General features: G+C 46.6%; 1 protein-coding gene across 6 annotated transcripts in view; it reads left to right on the top strand.

The window, feature by feature from the left end:
• Rnf144a (ring finger protein 144A) overlaps window positions 1-22,159 on the top strand; it is a 114,220-nt gene that overhangs the window by 74,213 nt on the left and 17,848 nt on the right. For 5 of the 6 annotated variants that reach the window (XM_021651272.2, XM_060366340.1, XM_021651274.2 and 2 more), the window contains 4 exons: window positions 2,217-2,362; window positions 15,442-15,546; window positions 15,714-15,774; window positions 21,600-21,807. In XM_021651272.2, coding sequence (XP_021506947.1) covers window positions 2,228-2,362; window positions 15,442-15,546; window positions 15,714-15,774; window positions 21,600-21,807 — 509 coding nt within the window. In that variant the 5' untranslated portion in view covers window positions 2,217-2,227. The remainder of the gene's footprint in view (window positions 1-2,216; window positions 2,363-15,441; window positions 15,547-15,713; window positions 15,775-21,599; window positions 21,808-22,159) is intronic. The other variant, XM_060366371.1, reaches the window with a different exon arrangement.

The raw sequence follows: 22,159 nt of genomic DNA, 5'->3' as shown, positions 1-22,159 counted from the left end.
GAGGAAGGAGGAAGCCTTCTGTAGGATTCCCCCCTTGTCCCATTCTTCCATGGACTGGGATAGTCAACCCCTTCGCACACATGTGCAGACTGAAGCCCACAGAGGTTAAGGAGCTACATGGTGCCATTTATGGGTTTTGTTTTGGGAACACTAGTTCTGTCCTAACACAAAACACACAGGGTTGTGCTCCTGACTGGTTGCTTCGTATCATGTTTCTAATGAGAAACACTAAGTGTGTTCTTCCTCCTGATTGGACTGTTGTGATGCTCATCACTGTGGGATGGAGTCACCCAGAAGATACACTTCCGGGTGTAGCTTTGACAGTGTTTCCAGAGAGCTTTTGTTTACTGAGACCACATTCTTAAATCCCTTAGACATCTTTGAGTCTTTGTGGATGCTGGAGCTGGTGGCTGCAGATAGTGGTGTCATATTTCTTTTCATTTATGTCCTGTGTATGTCTTTGTCATTATGAGTACAACCATCTGCTATAAGGGAGAGGTTAGAAGATACAAACCTTTTCTATCTGCTCTCACTTGGGGGATGTGGGTATTCTTGTCTGACTGCTTCATTCAGAATGGGATTTAGATGAAGCAGAATGTGTGCCACACCTCTGTATCAGGGTTCATCTTAGCATGAGAAGAGAGAGACATGGAGAGAAAGTTCATCTGGGATTTTAGTGGAAAGCTGTTTAGTTTCAAGTTTGGCAAGCATGAGTTTGGAAAGCAGGCTACTAGACTCACAAAGCACATATTTAAATGTCTCAGGTACCAGGCAAGTATATGAAGCTTAAAATCAAATAGCAAGGGCTTGAAGTGAGAATTAAGATCTCCAGATGCAAGGATTTGTTTACGCAAACAGAAGGCAATCTCTGGGAGGATCTTTAGACAGGTGTTGACCTGAGGGCTTCAAGGTCCACCTTTTCCCCCTTCCAACCATCCTCTTGGCTGCCTAGCTCACTATGGATGATCAAACAGCCAGCATGGGTAGTACAGCATAGCGGGTGTGCAACAGGCAAACAGGGATGGTCAGGGGATGCCAGCCATAGGTGGCTTGTGATGTGACTGAGAAAGTCCTGGAATGTGCGGAGTGAGCATCACTGAAGGTTTACTGTATACATTTGACTTTCTTTTTTTAAATATAATTTTCTTATTTATTACAATTTATTCACTTGGTATCACAGTTGTAGCCCCCACTCTTGTCCCCTCCCAATCCTGTCCTCCCTCCTTCCCTCCTTCCCTCATCTGCTCCCAAGCCCCTTCCCCAGTCCACTGATAGCGGAGGTCCTCTTCCCTTTCCATCTGACCCTAACCTATCAGGTCTCATCAGGACTGTCTTGATGGTGCATTGTCAGACTGATGCATTGTATTACTCTGTGGCTTGGTAAAGCTGGCTCCCCATCAGGGGGAGGTGATTAAAGAGTTCATGTCAGAGACAGCCCCTGGTCCCCTTACTAGGGAACCCATTTGGAGAATGAGCTGTTATGGGCTACATCTGTGCAGGGGTTCTAGGTTATCTCCATGAACGGTCCTTGGTTGATATATCAGTCTCAGAAAAGACCCCTGGGCCAAGATTTTTTGGTTATGTTGTTTTTCTTGTGGAGCTCCAGAACCTTCCAGGTCTTACTATCTCCCCCTTCTTTCATAAGATTCCCTGCACTCTACCCAAAGTTTTGTTATGACTTTCTTAAGTGAATCAGACTGCCAGAGATCCTCACTATCCAGAAGGGAACATTCTAGAAAGTGAGATTGCTTAAGAAGCACATAGGGCTGAAGGTATTGCCGGCATCTCACTGGGGAGGCTGCATGCTGTGTGAGAACAAGAAGAGCCTTAGAGATGGGCTTCCTTGGGTCCTTCCCCTTAGATGTTTCTCCACTACAAACAGGAGAAGAGTCAAATCCAAGAAGAAACTATTTTAACCAACCTTCCACGGTTGCTTAGCTTCACCAAGGCACTTTGATCAGATGCGCTTCAGAGGGTTGAAGGGGAGGATAGGTGTGGGTGGCCTTTCCAATTTTCACACCAGAATGTGAAATCACTGCCCACAAACCTGAGGCAAGAACCCGAGATAACCCTCCACAGAGGACCTTGTGTCCATCCACAGTCACTTGCTGTCCCCTCCCCGACTGCACCCCACTCTAACCAGGAGATGGGATTCTCGCTTTAATTCTGTGGAAGACACAGGAGGGAGGTCTGAGTGTGTATGTTTCTCATTTCAGACTGTTCTGCGATGACCACAGCGAGGTACCGGCCCACGTGGGACCTCGCCCTCGACCCGCTGGTGTCCTGCAAGCTGTGCCTCGGGGAGTACCCAGCGGAGCAGATGACCACCATTGCTCAGTGCCAGTGTATCTTCTGTACTCTGGTTGGTCTCCCGGCTCATGTACACCGGTTGCTGTCCCTTCTAGACTAGGCTTTGTGGGAACCTAAGTGCATTTTCAGGCTCACACAAATGTGAGAGGAATTCTAGAAGCCAGGAAGTCAGGCAGGTAGCCCGAGGAGAAGCTTTGGGTGACACTTGCTTGTGACACAAGCCATCACAGGACAAGAATTGTACAAGCACAATGGAAATGCCTGACAGGACAATGAGAATGCCTGTCTGTCCTAGCTAGACAGGAGGCGTTCCTGTGCCTCATCTTCAGTTTACTGATGAGTACACACCTGATATTGTGGCAGAGCTAACTCGCGAGTGTAGCCAGGATACATAGCCATTACTGTTCTCTTCTCCAGCTGAAAGCTGTGTGACGCTATTCATAGCTTGAGGCCAAGTTTTCTTACACTGAAGCCAGAATATGAATATAGAGATTCCTAACTCATGAAGTTGTGGGTTTGGGTCTAATTCAGACATGGGTATTTTCTCTTTTATGTTTTGTTTCCGTACATGTGTATGTATCTGTGCTTCCCCCCCCCCCCTTCTGTGTGTGTGTATGTGCGTCAATGTAGGCCAAAAGAAGGCATGAGACCACCTGGAGCTGGAGTTCATGGGCAGTTTAAGCCACTTGATATAGGTTCTAGAAATCAAACGTGGGTCCTCTAGAAGAGTAAAAAGTACTCTTAACTGCTGAGTCATCACTCTTGTCCCAAACTTATAATTTTATCTATCATAAAAAAAAGCAAAACAAAAACAAAAAGAATAGCAGAAAAAAAAAGGAGTGGTTTAAAAACTGAAAAAAAAAAATATTATTGAGTCAGTTTTTCTGAGTTGTTTTTTTTTTTTTTCCCCTGGCACTCAAAAAATAGGAGTGAGGAAACATAGATGGAGCAGGTAGGACGAGGGCTGATCAGAAGGTGCAGGTTGCAATTGCGTGACTTGACTATGAGGTATAATATGATGAGTGTGTCAGAGCGCTGTGCTGAGCGTGTAGGTGTGCTGCTTCGCTTAAGTATTCTCTCCAGAATGAAAACAAAATAACATAAGAGCAGCTACAGCAATAAACCCAGAGTCAAAAGGCTATGATACAAGCTTAATTGATCACTTCAGAATACTTACAGGCCCAGCTGGGGAGCTGGATTCGTATGGAAAGGTCCTTGCCTTGCAAGTGTGAACACCTGAGTAAAACCAAAGGCATAGCACGAGCATATGCAATCTAACTGTCCCCGCCGGAAGGTGGGGGGTAGAAACAGGAGGGTGCCTAGAAACTCGTGGGCCACCTAGCCCGGCTTACACAGAGGAAAAACAATGAAGACAACCCGTCTGAAGCCAGGTGGGAGGTGAGGACCTCCGTCTGAGGTCGTCCTGTGCTCACGCCCATGTTCATACACAAATACACACATGCCTGGGAACTGCAACTCAGGCACCTTAAATATGCTGCTTGTGTTAGTCATTTACTTATCAGCAAGGCTGAATGGCAAAATAAAATATTTACAGTTAGGTTTACAGGTATAGAAGGTGGGAGAGAACTCTCTTTAGATGAAGAGGGTTCTTTGAAGAACCCCATCATTGAAAGCCATTCTAACCACCGAGTGAGGACAGTTGCCTGTGGAGTTTAGACGAGAATGTGGCTAGAAGTCTTTCCTACCTCCCTGCCCTGAGTGTCTTCCCTCTTGTGCTCATGGCCTACGCCCTCTGTTTCATCTATGCCTTCAGATCTAGGAGCCTGAGCCTTAAGCCCACGTTGTCTCATTCCTAGCTGGTCCTAGGCTGACTCCCTGAAGTGAGGAGACTTTTCTGGTTCATTGTGAATCCCCTCAACACCTAGCTTGTGCAGGACTCATAATAGCTAATCAATACAGGCTCAGGACATGAACCAAAGTGATTTGATCTCGCTCCAGGAGCTCACATTCAAAGGCATGTGCCTCATTAAAGCCCCGGGAAAAACTAGCATCAACCTGCTAGAAATGAAATTGCTTTTGATGTTTTCGGGAGGATGAGGTGTCGGGGTGGGTGGAGACTAGAAGAAGATGAAGTGACTCTCTCTGCTGATTGATGCACTGAGAAGTCCTCAGATCTCAACTGGCGCATCGGCTAGCTGGGACTGGAGCTTGTCCAGTTGTGCTAGAAAATTAGCTTTCTGCACAGTGCCTCTCTATTGCCCGAAGGGATATTTCTGCAGTTCCCACCAGTCCTCCACCATCTACTGTGAGTGCCTTTGGGCACACCTGCTTCTCCCCAGTCACCTGCAGCTGTCAGAGCCACAGCACACTCTCTCCTCTTGAAATACTCAGCTGCCTGCCTTCCTGCCAAGTCTTTCATTTCATTGTTGTTTTTGTTTCCGTGTCTAGAGAATTCTTGTAAAGAAAACAAAACAGTTGTAATGCATGTCGAGGGCTTCATTTAAGTCAAGGAATATAAGAAATGGCTGCCATTTTCTCGAAAGAAGCCGGGCCGGAAGTACCAAGGAGCAATGTAATTTTGGGGAAGTTGTGACATGTTTCTCCCCACGGCTGTTTTCTGAAATTGAGTATGTTGAAGTTAGGCATCTGGTCCGCAGCTCTGGAGTGTGAAGCAATAGGGGCACCCGTATCTTGGCTCAGAAGGGTAGGCAGTGTCAACATGCCATGCCAGTTACACGTTATCTCCTTTGCTGCGGCCACCGGGGTCACACCAGCATGGACAAGGCATAGAGCAACTAGGGCTCCTGATCAGGCAGACAGGAAAGCCATACAACCATGTCATACTGAAGGAAGGTGTCCTGCTTCAAGGCAGAGCAGCACAGGGAATACTGGATCCAGAGGAGGAAGATGTTTTCCTACAAGACTCTCAATTGCTTGGGTCACACCGGCATCCATGGCTTGCCATTGTGTGGGGACCGAGAGTCGCTGCAGAAGGAGTGCCCAGCTGTGCACTGATTGACCTCCGCCACCAATTGGGCTCTTTGTTGATGACCAGGAACCTGGTGGGGTTCAGACTCTCTGTCTTCTGTGGTCTCCACATCTAGGAACATGGGTTCTCTGATCACCAAGCTTCATGGGCTTTGTCCCTTTTCTGTCACTGCCAGCTCCTTTCTGTTCTCATCTGAGTCTCTTTGTAGTACATGTCAACTGCTCACATCTATAGCTTATACCAGGACTGGGCTCTTTTTCGTTCATACCAATAGGGTCTCTGAACTAATGGGGGGCCCATTGACTGGTTTCAGCCAGGGGCCGGGAAACTGTCTGGGAACTGTGGGCTAGTCTCTCTGGACCTCAAGACCAAGCAGGCAAGGAATGGTTCTGAAAACACAGGAAGCTGTTCAGAGGGAGAGCCAGAACATTCCTGAGAATGTGGAGAATAAATACCCTCCACACTAAAGACTCAGCCTTAGTACCCACCTCCTCTCTCTGCAGCCACAAAGCACTTCCGTTGCTAGGCTCTTCCCACTGCCTTGATTTCCCTCTTATCCCTCTTATTCCAAATCTTCTTGATTCCCCCATCATCTGGTGTTTAGACTTATTTTTTGCCTTCACCTGGCACTGTGATTCTGTTTACTGATCTAGCTGTGCTGCCATGGAGAGTCTGTGGCTACAGCAGAGTTGGGTACCCAATTACTTGCTTTGTCAGGGTTTGAAGAAACAAAGTCTGCCTTGCCATGTGGGATCAGCCTGCCCTGGTCAGAAAAGATTCTAGCAAACAGTTTTCAAGCTGTTCTTGAGATTAGGTACCTTCATATAGATGCACATCACAGGGAAAAGTGGTGGGAACAGCGGGCTTCAGACTATTCTGTCAAGTGGAGTTAAGCTTCAGGAGCCAGCTGGTTACCCTCACCCTGCATCTTCCTGTTCAGGGGTCAGGCCTCTTGGATCAGAGAGGGACACAGATGAGGGAACCAATAAGCAGACTAGGTGAGCATGCTGATACCGGTCCACCCTGTGAGGAATGGCTAGGTGGGTGATATCAGGTTCAGGGAGTGAGCTTCTATGTTAAGAGGCTGCAGAGAGTTGGTTTTAACTGCCCAGAGGCCTGAAAGTCTGTGTTCTGTGCTCAGAATACCTTCCTGACCTGAATGGGCGTCTCTAATTCTCTAACACAACTGACATGCCACCAACAGAGCATTTTCACACCCACCTCCGACTTCAGAGTCCCTGTAAAACTACCTTGTTAATACTTGATAGAAGGGGTTGGGGATAACATGCATTGACGGTTTGGGGTGTGTGCTGGATGTTTTTTGTTGTTGCTGCTGATTTTTGTTGTTGTTGTTTTCAACTTGACATAAACCTAAACATCTGGGAAGAGGGAACCTTAGCTGAGAAAATGCGTACATAAGATTAGCCTGTAGGCAGGTCTATGGGGTGTGGTCTTGATTAATAACTGATGTGCGAGGGCCCAGCCTACTAAAGGTAGTATGCTAGCCCTAGGTCCTTGGTCCTGGATGGTGTAAGAAAGAGGCTCATCAGTCCATGAGGAGCAAGCCAGTAAGCAACACTCTTCTGTAGCTTCTGTTTCAGTTCATGCCTCCAGGTTCTTGCCTTGAGTACCTGCTTTAACTTCCTTCAGAAATGGTGTATGACATGTGAGAGCTGTAAACTGAAATAACCCTTTTCCTCCCCAAGTTGATTTTAGACATGCTATGTTATCATAGCAACAAGAACTGAGCAAGACAGAAATGGCACCGAGCATGAGGTATTGCTATGACAGACCTAGCCCTGTAGTTTGGGAAGGACTGTAGAAGGACTTAAGGACTTAAGGAAAGAAAAGCCATCAAGAGTTCAAAGCTTGGCAAGCATTGTGGGAATTTGGAGTTCCCATAACAGGGAGAGAGATGCAGACAATAGGAAGCCTTGTTTGTGAAGTTTCAGAGGGAAGTTTTGAAAGTCCCTGAAAGACTATAAGGGTATTGGTGTGATATTTTGAATTAAGAATGACTAAAATGAAACCTCTGCGTTGCCAGTCATCTGAGGCTGAAGAGTCCAAAACCCTTTAGGTAGAATCTTCTGGGAAGTGTTTCCTCAGGGTCAACACACAGAAGTTGTGGTCTAGAGGCAGCCAAGGCTTTACCTTGTTCTGGAAACCAAACGTGGTAACGTGCATGATTCTTCCCAGATGGTACTGGTTTTGAAAGCATGAGGGGGTCACTGAGAGCTGCTGAGGCTTGACACTGTGAGAGGCCAGGAGAGCCCACTGGGGTGCAGCCTCAGTTGCTGTAGGAGCCCGGGGATTGAAGGCATCATGGAGAAAAATTGAGGCCTGACATCATGTGGCAGGGTTCAGGGTCCTCACAGAGAGACTATGAGAGATGCTCTTGGCAAAGGTACAGCCCAATTTTGGAGACCCGAGCATTTTGGCACTGCCAGTGCTGTGGGATGATGACGGAGGGCAGTGGCAGCAACCGCAGCAGCAGTAGCAGCCACAGCTGTCAGATAGAACCGGAGCACAGGAAACAATGTGTGTGCACAGCCAGAGAGGTGGAGCTGCCCACGCCCTTTGGAGCCCAGAAGATCACGAGTGGGTCTCCCAGGTTAAACACTGAGCTCTGTACATTGCTGGACAGTGGTTTTGCTTTGAATTGATTGTTGACTGTGCCCTTATTTTTCCCTGTTGGTGTAAGGACATACTTTATTTTAGAGAGGCTTGGACTATAAAAGACTTTGGATATTTTAAAGATACTGAACTTTTAAAATGTTGAATTTCTAAAGACTGGAACTTCCAAAAATTGCAGTGTTTTTTTTTTTTTATATCATGTTATTGATTTTAATGTGTGTTCTTGGGGATGAACAAGAATGGAAAATAATGTGTTTGTGTGTCAAGTTGGCAAAGAGTCAATTGTGCTGGGTGGTTTTTGTCACCTTGACACAAACCTAGACATATCTGGGAAGAAGGAACCTTGAAGCAACAAAAAAACTTGATATACAGAATTTCTTTCTGAGACTGGCCTACAGGCAGGTTCATGGGGTACTGTCTAAATGATTGATGTGGAAGGGTGCAGCCCACTAGGAGTGGAACTATCCCTTGGGCCTGTTGGATGATCTAAGAAACAGACTTAGAAAGCCTCAGGAAGAAAGCCAGTAAGCAATAGTTCTCCATGGCCTCTGCTCTAGTTCCTGCCCCCATGTTTCCTCCTTGAGTTCTTGCCCTGACTTCCATCAGTGATGGTGTGTGACATGAGAACTGTAAGATGAAATAAGCCCTCTCCTCCCAAAAGCTGTTTTTGATCATGGTATTTTCTCACAGCAATAGAATCCTAAGACAGGGTATGCTAAAGGTTTACTGTATCTTTCTGTGTTCTGCTTCTAAAAGCCTGTGGCACGGACAGATTTCCTCACCTGGTATGAAGGACCGACAAATGGCAAAGTTATAACGGGCTGTCAGGTTGTTGCTGACTATGCCTTGGTTTCTGAGTCAATGCCTTCTATCATCATTACCAATTTTATTTTTACATGGGACACTGATAAGCTGTAATGGCAAAAGTGAATTCACACACACACACACACACATACACTTCTGTTAGTGATGTCCCAGCAGCCACACTGTGCTGAGTCCCACTGAAATCTGTGCTTTGTCTTGACAAACTCTGTTATGCAGAGCACAGCCCATAATTCTGGCTGAAGTATGACAGTTTATTGAGTGTCCTCGATGCTCCCAGTTCTGGCCTTCATTCCTCACTCATAGAATTTGAGTGCTTTAGGCACAATCTTCCAGGCTGGCATGTATATATAATATGACAGATGCCACAAGCTTGAAGATGGGGTTCTTTGTGCAATAAGAAGTGACAGTTCAGGTCCTGAGAGCAGAGCCTCACAGCCCATGCTATTGAATTAGCACTGTATAGTGACAGCTATTTGTCACAAGGACCTGAACATCAGTGTGTCTTCTTCCCATATATCAGAAGACAAGGAGGGACAGTCCCTGAAGCTCTCATGTCTGGTGTCCATCACATCCCACAAGGAGAGCTGGGTTCCTCTGAGGTAAACCTACCTTCTAGTCCTTGCTTGTCTGTTCCTGACTGTCTAGGCTTTGCCTCTGCCTCGCAGGCCTCATGTGTGCTTCTGGGACCTAGCCATCACTCAGTGACTTCTCCACTGCCCTGGAACTTCTCATTACCTCTTCTCATCCTTGCTCCCAACCTGTCTAATGACATCCTCTGTGATAGACAATTGTCTTGTTAAGTAAGGCTGGGTGGTATGTCCCAGGAAAGAGAGTAATCTCTCTACATATCTCACGGTGGTCTTTAAGAATGTGTTACCCTCGTATCACTTTCCCAAAAAGCATATCAAGGAACTAGAGGTTGTCTGCAGGCATTTTCTCACCTACCCTGGGTCAAAGTCACAGTTTCTTCCTGCTGCCCACAAGCCCGGTGTCTTCTCACCTAAGGAGGATGCCCAGATTACTTTTCTTCCTTCTGCTTTGAATAGCCCATGCCCAAACTGGTGTGTTTATGGCATGTTGCAAATAGGTCCACCCTGAACCTGGTGTTGAGAAGACTCCCCATTAAGTGTGCTCTCCAGGCTCCTAGCCCATTATCATCATGATGTAACCAACATAAAATTAATGATTTCACTATTTGATGGAACAATCTTCGATTACTTAGAAAATTCAGGTCTCCCAGAGTATCCCTGTGAGAGTTCAGGCCTCAAGTGTTGCTAGTCTGAGAAACTGCATATGATCAAATTTTATATTGTGATAGTCTCAGACTCCCAGTCTCACCACACGCTTTAGCCTGTGCCCTCCCCACTCCCACAGGCCCAGAGGCTTCCTCTGACCTCAGCCCCCCTCTTCAGGTTTTCGCATTCTTCCCTGTGAAGAAACTGTCTATGTTGATTTGACCTTGAACCACAGACAGGAGAAAGGCCTACACCTGCCCCAGCCAAGCCTCAGTCCATATCTTCATGGTAACAGGCTCTTTGTGTATCCTGAAAGGTCATCTCATTGAGCACCCACCATCAGGAGCCCCTGTGTGCAACCTGGAATGGTGTCTTAGTTCACGCTTCACTGGTTACCTGCAGTGACAGACCCCAGATATCCACCCACTCTTCACTAGACAGCAGAGAGGTCATGGCTTCTTTGTTGAACCTGGAAGGTCAACTGAGGAATGCAGAAGGTATTGGCTCTCATGTTACCTGGTGTGAGAGTGAGATGCGCTATGACACTGGACAGGGACACCTGGCACTGGGCGCTCCTCAGACACCCACCATGTGGCTTGTTTCCTTGTGAGAATGGCCACTCTCTTTTGGACTAGTGTGCTAGTAAGGTTGGGAGGTAGAGTTTTTTAGTATTTTTTTTTTCAATAACCAGATCATTTAAAAGAGTAAAGTGAAGGAACCGTAGAAGGCAAATAAGCCACTATTTATAAATTTTCCCCTTGGTGGGAGGCAATACCAGCCCTTCCCTCAAGGAGATTATCAGCACTTATCATGTGATGAGTGGAATATACACAGAATAACCAGACACTGGCAGCAGACATACTTATTAGGCTCCCTGGCACAGTGAAGGAAGTCTTCTTAGAAGCCTTAGGAAGGTGTAGCAGAGTACTAGCCAGGTGCATCTGGTGGTGAGGTGCACTTGACCAGTGGCAGAGCTGGACACCAGAGAATACAAGCCATATTTACCTTGGAGACACAAAATATCAGCTTCGCCAGGAGAACAGACTAATAAAGAGGAGCAGTAGTTTCCTTCTTCTTTTTAAACATGTAAAGTCTGGCTGTTATTTTCATTTCATCAATTTTCAGAGGCTTTTCTATTTCTGGATGCTTGTGAGGGTCATCAAGGCCTGTGATCTTGGGGATGGTGTTCTTTGCTAGGAGAAGTGTGTGGGCAGCCTCTGCTGGGTTTCCAGGGCCATGCAAGGTTCTCATGAAACTGTCTTCAGAGGGCTGCGCTGTACGGAGTTCCAGTCTGGGGCTCTGCAGCACAGCTCTGCAGGCCTGTGTGGTCTGCTCGCTGATGTCTCGGGTCACCAAGTCTTCTGCTGAGACACAGCGTGTTGGTGGCTAGACTCTGGCTCCACTGTCTGTTGATCCGTGCAACACCGATTCCCCACTGACTGGCACTGTTAGGTGTGGGTCACAGAAAGAAGAACGCTGTGATGTTCTGACTTTGCGACACTGCCATTCTGGTGGAGGAGAAATAAAGAGGGCTCCAGGAATGCTAGGAGAATGCCGGCTCCTGCTTGTCACCAGCAGCAGCAGCAGCAGCATTGTCTCTGGAGCTCTCTGAAGACTGACGTTTCCCATGTCTGCCAAGCTTACCCCACAACACTGGGCAAAAGGGTCCCAGAAGAAGGTTGTAGCCATTGTGACAAGACTAGTTCATGGGTGAACCAGGCTCTAAACTCAGCTGTGATTCCGGGTTCTTGCTCCCTATGTGGTATTCTCAGGGCCTACTTCCTTTGTCTCCAAATGTCCCTGAGTGGTCTTTGTAAACCATGGTTTGTGATTAGCCTAAGCCACCTGGGTGCATGTCAGCCATAGTGTCTGGGGTGATCAGCAACCAAGCAGGCCTTTGAAGACAAAACATCCACAGTAGACTCACAGGAGATTCAGGCCAGTTTCTGCAGCCCACTATTCCTTGGCAGGAAGCTCCCAGTGGAGTGGAAGCACCCCGGCCAATTGGCAGATTGTCTCCTCAACTCTCTGAAAGAGTTGGAAGCCACAAAGGGAAAGTGTAATGCCTGGAACATTCTGTGGCTCCTCTCTGCTCTCTACTGCTCTCCATAGTCCTTGCTTCTGTCTTGAAGTTCCTTTGTCCCCCGGGCCCAATTTTTTCTCTCCCAAGCCTTCCCTGACAACTAGGTGACACTGACCCCTAGCGTCCTGGTGTGTTCTTTGTCAATGTGGTAAACGCCATGACCGAAAGAGAAAGGGATTTATTTATTTCATTTTGCAGGTCACACTCCATCTTTGAGGGAACCCTGGCAGGGTAAGAACTTGAAGCAGAAACGTTGGAGAGAGGCTGCAGAATGGCTTGCTCCCTGGCTCCTGCTACCTTTCTCACACAGCTTAGGCCCGCCTGCCTAGGGATGTCAACACCTACAGGGGGCTGGGCCTTCTTCCTATGTCATTTAGCAATCAAGAAAATCCCCCTAGCCATGGCCATGGCACTTTGACTGAAGCAATTTTCCAGCTGAGGTTAGCTTTTCCCAGATGACTCCTAGGTTTGTGTCAAGCTGACAATAAAAGCTATGGCATGCCTCTCTGTTGACTCATATGTTGTCAGTTTAGTACATGTACTCCATGCTCTGTGGAAAGTTTTTGAGGTAACAGAGATGCTTCAAAAATGATTGTTTATGCTGAGAGCCTGTATGTGTGTGTGTGTGTGGGGGGGGTCTTTGTGTGTGCAGTGTATGTGTGTAGTGTGTATATGTGGTGTGTATCTTTGTGTGTGCAGTGTATATGTCTGAGCATGTGTGTAGTGTGTATATATGTATATGCTTAATATGTGTGTCTTTGTATATATATATATTGTGTGTATGTGTGTGTGTTGGCTTTTGGAAATAGGGTTTCATTCTCTAGTTAAGGATGATCAGCTATATAGTGACAGGAACTCGCTGTGTAGCCACAGTGACCTTGAACTCATTATCTTTTTGCCTCAACCACAAAGTTCTTGGATTATAGGCCTGAGTCATCAGACCCAGATTAAGGAGTTCCTTATCGAGGAAGGAAGAGAAAGGGGTTAGACCAAAAGAAGAAGAAGAAAAAAAAAAAAAAAAGAACTAACCTTGGAGTTGGAGTTAGGCGCACATGCTCTGGGGGCTATATTTGTAGAAAATGGCCTTAGATGGTCTTTAACTCTCGTGATAACACTCGCCACAGTTCTGGTTCCCAAGACTATTTGTTGGTCTAACAGAGGCAAAGTGACTCACAACAGTCTGGTACTTGGAAGGGATTTAATTAAAGAAAGATGGTAGATATATCAGAAACTTTGTCAGTTCCTGTTCGGTGGGTGTGTATTTGTTGTTATAAAAATTTTTTTCTGATTGTCTGATTTATGTGTGTGCTCATTTTAAGACATCTTTTTGCTATTAGATTGGAAAACAAGGCTTGTGAGTCATGACCCACTTTACGTCTGGAAGAGGGCCATGGCTGGTTTTGATGGATACAGGAGCAGCCACCCTGTAGTAAACAAATCAATATTCTCATGACATAAGCACATGGTGTATGCTGCTCAGAGATGCATCCACCGGTCTGCTGAGCTTGCTTTTAGGGAGCGGTCACCCAGACGTGACTCACTGCTTGTGGCCGTAAGCAAGCCTTTGAACTGGGTTGCTCTGAGACTTCCTCCGGGTATACATCTCACACCTGACTTCCTCCAGGTATACATCTCACACCTGGTTTAACTGTTGTGTTTCCCTTTTAGAGAGAATGAGGCTGTGTCATTATATTGGATTCTGGCCAGTGTTGTCTGAGTCTTCTGAGTTCAGTTGGTTTAAGACATTCCAGGATCCTCCAGAGACCCAATTAGACAGATTTAATTATAGGCAGTAAAGCAATGATCTCGTTGCTAAGGGCTGGAGCTTTTTTATGCCTGGGACTGTAAAAGGCATATCACACAGGCAGACAAATGAAACAATAGCCCCTGCTTACTTAGCTGCTACATCAAGATTTGTGCTGGGTGGTAGGATAGTCTTCATTTCTTTCTGTTAAATAAAAACCCAGCAAGGCAGGCATTCTAATTTTATTACCTAAGGAACTAGGGTCCAAATTCATCAAGAATGTGCACCCATGGCCACAGTGGAGGGACCAAGATTACTGGAGCCTGTTTGACTCCAAAGATCACAGGGGTCATGTTCTCTCCACATGTGGGCAAGGCATGCCACTTCCATGCCAGCCACACACAAGCTGAGTGTCACCTCATAGCAGGCCAGCAATAGTGGCAAGGTTGGGGTAGGGCTGTATTCCTGACAGGAACTGGCGATAGTTCTATCTTTTTCTGGTTACCTGCCCTCTCTTGTGTTGGGTAGGCCTCCAGTGGATCACTCCCGTGGGTGACAGTGAGTTTGTTTCTGATAACACCACCATCTTGCCCCTCACACAGAGCTCTCTCATCCACAGGGAGATGTAGGTGAGTGATGCTCAGAGCAAGAGTCATTCTCAGAGCCCTGGAAGATGCAGAAAGCTGAGGCTGATGGACAAAGGCACCTGCTTAGAGCAGTAGTTCTCAACCTTCCCAGTGCTGTGACCATTTAATAAAGTTCCTGGTGTTGTGGTGAATCCCCAACCATAAAACTATTTTTGTTCCTACTTCATAGCTGTAACTTTGCTACTGTTATGAATTGTAATCTGAGTATCTAATATGCCGGAATACCTGATATACAACCCCCACCCCCCCCCCAAAAAAAGGGGTCATGACCCACAGGTTGAGAAACACTGTCTTAGAGCCTAGGGCAATGCTTTGTACATGAAGTCAAGTCTAAGGCTCTTTGAGAAGTTGGCCTTGGCCTTATTCTCTTCATGCCTCCCTTTTCCTTTATCTTACCATTTTCTTTCCTTTCCTCCCACTTTCCTTGCCCTGTCCTATCTGACAAAAACTGTTTTGCTGAAGACATTCATTCCCTCTGGCCCTTACGGTCTTTCCACCTCTTCTTCTCCAATGATTCCTGAGCTTTGTAAGTAAGGGATATGGTATTGCTCTCCCATTTAGAGCTGAGCACTCTACACTCCCTTCCTCTGTGCACACTGGCTAGTTGAAGGACTCGTATTAATCACGCTTTACTGAAGAAAGAAACTTTTCTGGTGATGGCTGAGACACAGTACCCTATGGGCGTGATGATAAGAACTTAGGGAGCAGTTCAATGTGGTGTCCATTTATCAGAATAGTAGCAGTAGGCTACCTTTAGGGCCTATAACCTAGACAGCCACATGTTATATATGCAGTTAACAGTGTCAAGTATGAGTTCCATCTTAATGACCAGACTTTAAATCCAGCCAGAAGATGGAACATTCATACCACTATTGCCCCAGTTGGCCTATCTTGCCAGGCCAGTAGTTAACATAGTTAATGTAGCTCTCAGTTAGCTGTTTGCTCAACAAATCACTTCGTCTTTGGTGTTTGGGAAGTACAGGTATTTATATACTTTTCTGTCTTTCTTTCAGTGCCTGAAACAGTATGTTGAGCTCTTGATCAAAGAAGGACTAGAAACTGCAATTAGCTGCCCGGATGCTGCCTGCCCTAAACAGGGCCACCTTCAGGAGAATGAGGCACGTTCAGAGAGGGGACGAATGGCTTTCTTGTCTGTGAACAGTGGGCTGTGTCTGGCTTATCAGGATGCTGTGGTTTTTCTGCGTGGCCTCATGCCATATTATGTTGTAGCCCCCTGCATTTTACAATCCTTATGCATGATCCTTTTTTTTTTTTTTCCTTTCAGATTGAGTGTATGGTTGCAGCTGAAATTATGCAAAGATATAAAAAGCTACAGTTTGAAAGAGGTAGGTGGTCTCCTGTGTTAGCCAGCTTTGGATCCTATAGCAGAAGGTGGATAACATTTATGGAGCTTTCTTTTGGGAGACATGAGTGTGCATCCACTGATGGGGGTGAGAAAACGGTGCAACCAGGATGAGAGCATCAGTGTAAATTGCACCTCTGAAATAATGGCGTAGAATCCTCTGAGCTGCTCACAGCCTGGCGGCCTGGGCTTGTGACCAATTTGGCAGCAGGAGGACTCGGGAGACACTATTTATATACAGAGATTGGGGATTCTTGCTGCTTTTAGGAGATCCCTAGTCCTCATTATGCTTCAGCCAGGTGGGGTCTAATGGCTTTGGAAACTCTTAGACTCCTTCTACCTTTAAAAGACCCAAAGGCACGGGAGGAAGTCCCGAAGCTCGGTACTGCTGCAGGTACCATTGTAGAGGAGTGATGACCCTTACAGGCTTAGATAGCTGTGCTCCTGAGTAAACTAAGTCTCGCACCTCAGTGAGTAGACCAGGCCTGATACATCATGGTCCACTGTGCTCATACCCACAGCCACTGGGTGACTTCCCTAGCTTGTAACTCTAGTAGGAGTCTGGCCATATCTCCAGCTCTGATGTCCAACTCCTCCTCTTCTTCTGGGCCCTTCATGACCTTCCTATTAGATTCAGTCCTGGTGAAGACAAAGAGGTAAGTGTGTAGAATGGATTCAGAGGAGGATTAACTTCGTTTGATGGTTGCCAAACACTGAGACATCCCGGATGCCTGGTGAGGCCTTCATCTCTGCTTTCTGAAGTGCTCTGCCATCATAAAATAGTGTCTGAAAGAACCTGCAGACCCCATTTGCTCTGTTGCCAGAGACTCAGGGTCACCCGCAAAGAGCAGATCAGAGAGACAGGGCGTTGCAGGTGGCTCCTGGCTATAGAGCTCCTGTGAGGGCACCCAGTGAGTGCTGTGATTGACAGTGCAGTAGAAACTGCTGTGACCACATGCCCTCTCCCCAGACACCGTGAACCTGTATCAGAAGTCTGCTGCCAAGCCAGATGCCAAGGTAATGTGCTTCCATGGAAATGCAAAATGCAGGGCAGGGCTCACAGTGGCTGGGGGCTGTGGATGCTCCAGAAAATTAGGAGAAATGTTGAAGATAATTTTGAAATTACTCAAAATATACTATATGTATACTTTTTATGTATACATGTATTTATATATGTACATGTGTATGTATGGACGACTTAAAAAAATAACCAAGGGAGTGGAGAGATGGCTTCAAAATTTGTTTTCCAGAGTCAGCTTCTTTTAGGTGGCATACATCATCCACACAGGGCAGTTGACCTTAAATATGATATCATGCAGCATTAAGGACAGAATGAGGAGTTATAAAATCAGTTAATTTGCATCTCTGAAAATCCCAAACTCATTTAAACTCATCTTCAGGGGATCTTAAGAGAAACTGGGGCTTGTTTAGATCACAGGGATATGAACATTCTGTGGCATCAAATTTAGTTCAAAAGTGCAGCTGGGTAGATTTTTTCCTACCAAATAATTTTAAGCTTTCTTTTTCCTCCCAGTACTTTGGCTTCGTCTAAGTGTTTCGGGCTCTTGACTAAGAAGTGAATCACCTTAACTTAGGTTAGAAAAATACTGAAAAATATCACTAGAAAACATCTTAGCGGCCTCACACTGAGTGATGTTTTAAAAGGGTTTGGACTTAATATTGTAGAAGCACTGGCCAGATGGAATGCTAGAAGTGGGACCTGAGACACAGCTGCGAACTCTAGCCAGCACCTTGGACGAACCTAGAGATGTTGCTTCATTCCTTCAAAATTTAGTCTGTGGAGGCGCCTTAGGAGGAAACTCATTCAAACGATTTTCTAACAATTACAGAGAAGTCTTACAGGAAGTTTAAGCTTCAAAAGGCTCTTTTCTTGACCCCCGTATATCTCAACTGACCTGGCAGCCTGGATTTTCAGCTTAGATTCTTGACCTCTCCCCCTAAAGTCTTTGGCCATCTGGAGACCACCGCAGCAGATTTTTAGCTACTGCTTTTGCTTTCTGGTACCTTCTCTCCCGTCTGAGTCTTGGGAGAGATGTACACGGACATACTCTTGTGTGTGCCTGCCTTGCAGTCTCTGAGTATGTGCCATGGAGGGCTACACTGGTTCCTTTCCATGCCTTTCTGGAAGGACATGGTATCTCAACTTGACCCTTTGGTTTATTAAAAGAAAAAAATCTCTGAGTGATTAATAACATGGCCAGGTATGTTTGCAGCCCTATCAAGAGTCCTCAGTTTCCATCAGGGATTTACCCACCACCACAGATGAGGACAGGGGACTAGGCAAATCAGTCAACACAACAGCAGGAAGCAATGGGAGTGGGTTGGGTGCTGGTCCCATAGAATACTTTAGCATACCATCTGTCTTTAAAAAGTAAACCACCTTTGTAAAAAGTGGTCAGACATTTTTCTAATCATGTTCTTGGGACTCTGCTCCACCAAGGATACTGAAGAAATCTGTGTTAACCCCAGTCTCCTAAAGAGAAATTCTGTATGACTAGGATGCCTCTGGCAGACTGGAGTTATGACTGGATTCTTTTGTTTCCCCAGATACTATAGTTTGCTTCATATAAACATACCCCATGTATATACCTGGGTGTAAATAATATAGTAGACATAATATATAAGATTTAGCCTGGACAGTGGGTTATTAATAGATGCTGGTGACAGGAAAGCTAAGAGACACATCTGTACTTTCTAAGCGAAACGCATGAGTCCTATCTGCTGTGCGCCTCATTATTGATTGATTCCCTGCCTTGTGCACAGCTGGAAGAATTGAGCAGTGGGAAGGACAATGAGCATATTCATAGATGTCTGCTAGATGTTGGCGCTGCTACATGGCTGGGTGTGATGGGCCTCAGGGCCAGGACGATGCTTATGTTCTTTTCAGAGACAAATTACTTCCTCTGCCCACAGGGAATCTTTCTGTGGTGATAGGCAGGGCTGTATCATGGCCCTGAATAAACCAGTCTTAGACTTGGAGTTGTTACCCTGGAAACCTTCCCCAGGTCTCTTCATACCACAGGAGAATGGAGCCTTCTATGATGAAGGAGCAAGGTAGCCTCTCTTACTGTTGCCCGGGGATGGTAGCACATGTCAGGAAGTATATGAAGGGAAACCTACCCCAACCCCCCCCCCACACACACACTGATGTGTGGGGCTTCCAGAGCACAGGGAGGGTCATCAGGCAGGATGTAGGGCCTCCAAGGGTCTGAAACAGGAAGACTGCTCCCAGCAATGTTCAACCACAGCATGATTAAACAGAAAGCCTGTGTTAATATTCAGCATGTTGGGTCCCCGTGTCTCCCTCTCCCCAGAACTTCATTCAGCAGCTATGCAGATGGAGTGTGTCAGATAGGCTGACACTATGCAGATAGGCTGGTCTAGGGCCAGCCTAACTCCCTCAACAAATGCACAAAGACAGGCAGAAAACTGGTAGGTGAAGTTGAAGCTGGCATGTGTAGATGGGTAATGGGTGCTTGCAGAGAGAGCTGTGGGAGCTCCCTGGGGATTTCCTCCAGCACATACCTGAGAACTGTGAGGATTTAGGGAGCTCTTGACAACCCAAGCCTGCAGGGCAACCCTTCTCCATGTGTTCCAGCTCTGTCTCTACATATATCTACATGTGGCCAAAAACTTTCTTCAGATAGCAAACATTGACACCCAAGTTGGACATTAGCTGCTGTTCATTTGTTCAGTGTCAGGGGCATCTCAGAGGCTTTACAGTATTGTAATGGAGTCCAGTCAGTGTGGAATGCAGGTTCTCAGTTCTGGAGTTCTGCTGTTGTCACACACACTGTCTCAGGCCCTTGCCCTCATATCAGCAAGATCCCTTTTATGGCTTTTGATGAACACAACTTAGTAAATAAAGCAAGTATTTATTTTGGTTCAAGAGTCAGCCAGTCATGGTTAGTAGCCAACCCGTCTCCAACCCCCCAGCTGCTATAATTAAGGTTTCCTCAGAACCTTCATTTATGGGTTGGTTAGTCTGCTCTTAACCCCAACAGCAAACCAAGTAGATGTTATAGAAACCCAAAAATCACATGGTCCATAACGATGTGGATAATTCCCACCCTGCCCTTTACAGAGGTTGGCTGGCCTTTGCACCAGTGGATAAGATCATCTTTGAGCTTATACCTGACAGGCTTGCTTCTTCAACACTGACCAATGTGTCGTGTCCCCTATTAATGAAGGAACATGGAAAGACACACATGTGTATGACGTTAGGACTCTGCAGCATTAGACCTTGTAACTGAGGGTTTATTTGGCTCACAGTTGGAAGTTACATAAGTCCATAAGTTATGTGAGTAAGGGAAGGCGTGGTGGCAGGAAAGTGAGGTAGCCGCTCACACCCATAGTCAAGAAGCTGAAAGTTATAAATATCTGTTCATTGCTTGATTGCTCCTCTTTACTCAGTCCAGGACCCCAGTCTGTGGAACTGTACTGCCTACATTTAGAATGAGTCTTTCCACTTCAAGTGTCCTAATTTAAAAGCCCCCTCATAGACATATCCAGAGGCTTGCATCTTAGGTGATCAAGACTCCTGTCGAGTTAGCAGTCAATGCCAGTCATCACAGCCCTCTGCACCGGCAGTCTGCTGGGTGTCCCATTGAGGGGATTGTCTGTCTTTGAATCAGGTGAGCTACAACCATGCCAGCTACCTGGCATAGGGCCAGCAGCTTTGCAAGCAAGCACCATTTGTACCTTTTCCCAGCAAAATCCACTGCTCTCTGGATTTCTTCTCAAGAACAGCTCGACTGCAAAGCTGAGAGCTAGCAGCCTGTGCAAGTTTTTGGAGATGACCCTGTAATCTGTGGACCTGCCCTGGTCCCTGTCAGAAGGTTAACCTCCTGTTTTTGTCTCCTGCCACACCTGGTGAAAAGTTCGAAGTCCACTAGAGAGGAGGGAACGTGAGCTGCCCAGGGGTTCATTGTAGAGGGCAGCTCAGGACGAATTATAAATGCAGGATTTGGATCAGGATGTGAAAGAAGAGGAATGCCACCATATCCTGTTTTTAAACCAAACTTCCTGACCAATCCCATCAGACTTCATCTGTAGGGAAGACAAGCTACTAGTTTTACCCAGAAGTTAGGGGCTCAGGCTTGTCAAGAAAATCTGTCTTGGGCACCTGAACTGCCCTATTAGAAGAATAATTGAGAACAAAGTAAGACACCTATGTCTGGAAATGCCATAGCAAAAGCCATGTTTTTTTTTTTTTATGCTTCCTTTAAAAAGTAAGGCAATGCGACTGATGCAACAGTTTCCTTCCTTCCTTCCTTCCTTCCTTCCTTCCTTCCTTCCTTCCTTCCTTCCTTCCTTCTTTCCTTCTTTCATTTTCACCTTTCAACAAATCTTTGCAAGTGTGAACCTGGCACTAGTAGTAAGGTTTTAAGAAAAGGCTCTCACCTGACTCCAGGAAATGTATCCTGGTGGGAGCACCGGGGGGGGGGGGGGGCTCCAGACAGGGATCTGTGATACTGGCACTCAGAGAAACTGGGCTGGGTGAGAACTTCTGCAGAATGTAATGGAACTGGAGGATAAGATGGCAGCTGAGGGAGCCCTAGGCACACCAGGCTCAATGGTAAAAAGCCAGGAGGGGTGTGTATGGAGTTGGATGAACACAGGGGCAGTAAAGGATGAATTTGGCTGGGGGGTGTCTGGGGGGCTCACCCAGATGTCTTCCATTCTGTCTGCCTTGGGCAGAGCCCCAGAGTGTCTCCTCCATGCACACCCTCTCCAGTGCCCGTGGTGTCCTCCATCTAATTTTTGCCTTCTTTCTCCTCGTGCTAGAGGTGCTCTTTGACCCTTGCCGGACGTGGTGCCCAGCATCCACCTGCCAGGCTGTGTGCCAACTCCAGGACATAGGGCTACAGACCCCCCAGCTTGTGCAGTGCAAAGCCTGCGACATGGAATTCTGCTCCGCTTGCAAAGCCCGCTGGCACCCTGGCCAAGGCTGCCCAGAGACCATGCCAATCAACTTCCTTCCCGGGGAGACCAGGTACTACTCTGTAGGAACTGTGGTGCAAGGAGTGGGCTGAAAGAGTGGGGCTGGCAGAAGAGGTGGGCTTCCTTCCTCAAAGTGCCACCCGGGAACATGTGGCTATAAGTGCATCGGCCTTGGAACACACTCCACTTCCCAAGCCTCTTTCAGACCTGTGGTTTACTTGGGAGGACATTTGCCAGGCACAACACAAGACCCTGGAAATGTAAAGATGCGTAAGAACCACTCTCTACTCCCTGAATGAAATGATGGAAGCACGTTGGGCTACACACCCAGATTAACTCCTTTGGTACCTACGTTTTTTTTTTCCACACTGACCCTGTGTTGGGGCTGATCTGAAATGAGAGTG

The sequence above is a fragment of the Meriones unguiculatus genome, chromosome 1 (assembly GCF_030254825.1).
Source record: "Meriones unguiculatus strain TT.TT164.6M chromosome 1, Bangor_MerUng_6.1, whole genome shotgun sequence".
NCBI lineage: Eukaryota > Metazoa > Chordata > Mammalia > Rodentia > Muridae > Meriones > Meriones unguiculatus.
The sequence above is the reverse complement of the archived record's forward strand: the minus strand, read 5'-3'. Positions and strand labels throughout refer to the sequence as shown.